The 2431-nt window shown below is 54.8% G+C and overlaps 2 protein-coding genes across 2 annotated transcripts; both read right to left on the reverse strand.

Annotated features, from left to right (window-relative positions):
* Window positions 1–140: 140 nt before the first annotated feature.
* Window positions 141–1260, reverse strand: GNI_053510 (hypothetical protein; the record flags this gene model as incomplete). Its single annotated transcript, XM_011131542.1, has 1 exon — window positions 141–1260. A coding segment is annotated over one exon (1120 nt), but the record flags the coding sequence as incomplete, so codon positions are not given.
* A 551-nt stretch (window positions 1261–1811) lies between these two features.
* Window positions 1812–2336, reverse strand: GNI_053520 (hypothetical protein; the record flags this gene model as incomplete). The annotated part of the gene is made up of 1 exon (XM_011131543.1): window positions 1812–2336. The coding sequence occupies one exon, from the start codon at window positions 2334–2336 to the stop codon at window positions 1812–1814; it is 525 nt and encodes a 174-aa protein (XP_011129845.1).
* Between the last annotated feature and the right edge of the window lie 95 nt (window positions 2337–2431).

Here is a 2431-nt window from a genome sequence, read left to right on the forward strand (position 1 = left end):
ACTGTTAAACAGTTTATCCAAGGCGCCTCCGAACGTGCCAGCGAAAGGCCCACCACCCGCATTACCCAGGAAGGCCTGGATCGGGCCGGCGGGAGCAGAAGCAGAAGCCGGGCTGGACGAGCCAGTTCCGAATAATCCACCGGTAGAAGCAGGTGCGGCAGAAGCAGGTGCGGCAGAAGCAGGTGCGGCAGAAGCAGGTGCGGCAGAAGCAGGTGCGGCAGAAACAGGGGCAAATAGTGGCCGCATTCCACTGGCAGCGCTCCCAGTGACGATGCCATTCAAACGATCAAATGAGTTCTGGAGGATGTCTCCAGCAACGGAAAGCTGACGTTTGTTCTCGTAGGCATTGGCTGGATTGAGTAGGCCCAACTCAGGAATGTTCATATGGCTTGGAGCGTCTCCCGGGATTCGTTCGTACTTGATGAAGCTTGGAAAGGACTGTGGCAGCAAACTAACAGCGGAGGTTGCCAGATTCGTAGTACCACTAGCTACCGCTCCGGCCCAGGGGAACTCGACGTTGACAGGCGGGATGGCGATGGAGAAACGTCCAAGGCCTGGGATTTCGGTGACTGTGTTGGCAGCTGTGTTGGGGTTCATTAAGTTCAGCAGCTGGGGATTCAGTATGGCGTTGATCTGCTCCTGTGACCAAGTGGCGGGGTTGAGTGGACCAGCGATAGGAATGTCCGGAACGAAGGGTGGGAGTAAAGAGCCGGTCGGGAGTTCAATTTCCCGGAAGCCGTGCACCAGTGGAGCCGGGAATCCAGCCGCTTGCATCCTCCTTGCAAATGTTTGCATAGACGGTGTTATGTTCCGAGTAAACTCACGTGTTTGACCTTGAATCTCGCTCCAGAAATCGGTCAGGGCAGATTTTGCTTCCATGGGGTTCAAGATGCCAAGAAAGGAGCCCGACGATGTCTGGGATCGAGTTTCTTCGCCATCCGTCTCCTCTAGTTTGAACTCGCCATCCTCCTCTCCGTCCTCTCCCTTGACACCTACTATATCTTTGACCACAGCGCTTTGATCATCTGAGTCGGGGTCGAAGTTGGGGTCAACAGGGTCTTCGCGTGGAATATCTTTATGGTCAGGATCTGTCGGCAAGATTTCAAGAGCGAGGTTGCCGAAATCCCGGTCAGGGTCGGGCTTCTCAAACGCGGAATACTGGGAACCATGTAGCGGGACACTGAAGCTTCCAGGCCCTTCGTTCCCAGAGGCACTTGCCACGCCGAGTAAGATGAGCAGTGCAACATTCAGGCTCCTCATATCCGTTCAAACACTTGTCGCTGTTTTCGGCCGGGATGAACGCGTGTGCTATCGCGCGCGTGTTGGTACGATACCGGTGCGCATGTTTGTACAATAACGTTGAACAAAGGTACCGCAGTTCATCAATCGACAGGATTTGTGCTTCACCAGGATTCGTAGATTCACCGAAGCGATAGGCACAAAGTGGGCAGAATGGTGCCGGCCCTGAACCGCTGCCTGATGAAAACAGCAGAATAGGGAATGTGCACGGGCCATGAGGGTGCTAAACGCGCAGAAGGAGGTTCTAAGAGGGTCCCAACTAGGGTCTGGCGACTCTATTACCAAACGACAAGTAATCATGCGGCAACTGTGAAGCGAAGATTTCTCTAAGGCACTACGGAGGTACTTACAAAATGATGTTCAGGATCAGGATGCCTAGGATCGATGACATGTTGAGTGGTGCGGCGGAGTGGAGTGAACAACGCATGGCGATAGAACGCGACCGTCCACCCCCAGAGAAGGAACACATGAAATCTAGACCTATCATAGCGGGGTCGGGGTTGAAAACATGACTAGGTTGCGGACTCTCCAGCAGGAGAAGTGAGTCTGGCAGCACGGTCGAGGATTCCTCTAACAATGCCTCCAGCACCGGAGCCATTGGCTATGGAGAAGACTGGCTCCAGCAACCCTTGGCCGAGGCCCTGACCAATATTTTGGACGAGCCCGCTACCTCCTTCTGCAGTCTGCAGCAAAGGATTGTTAAAGATCCCACCAAAGGCACCACCGAGAGGTCCGCCACCCGTTCTTTCGTTATTCAGCAAAGCCTGGATTGGACCGCCGGAGCGGGCTGCCGAGCTGGACGAAGCAGTTCCGAATAGTGGGGCGGCAGCAGCAGGGCTGGTAGAAGCAGGTGCGGCAGAAGCAGGTGCGGCAGAAGCAGGGGCAAATAGTGGCCGCACTCCACTCGCAGCGCTCCCAGTGACGATGCCATTCAAACGATCAAATGAGTTCTGGAGGATGTCTCCAGCAACGGAAAGCTGACGTTTGTTCTCGTAGGCATTGGCTGGATTCAATAGGCCCAACTCAGGAATGTTCATATGGCTTGGAACCTCTCCCGGGATTCGTTCGTACTTGATGAAGCTTGGAAAGGACTGCGGCAGCAAACTAACAGCGGAGGTTGCCAGATTCGTGG

This window comes from Gregarina niphandrodes (genome assembly GCF_000223845.1).
Source record: "Gregarina niphandrodes unplaced genomic scaffold scaffold00008, whole genome shotgun sequence".
NCBI classification, from domain to species: Eukaryota; Apicomplexa; class Conoidasida; order Eugregarinorida; family Gregarinidae; genus Gregarina; species Gregarina niphandrodes.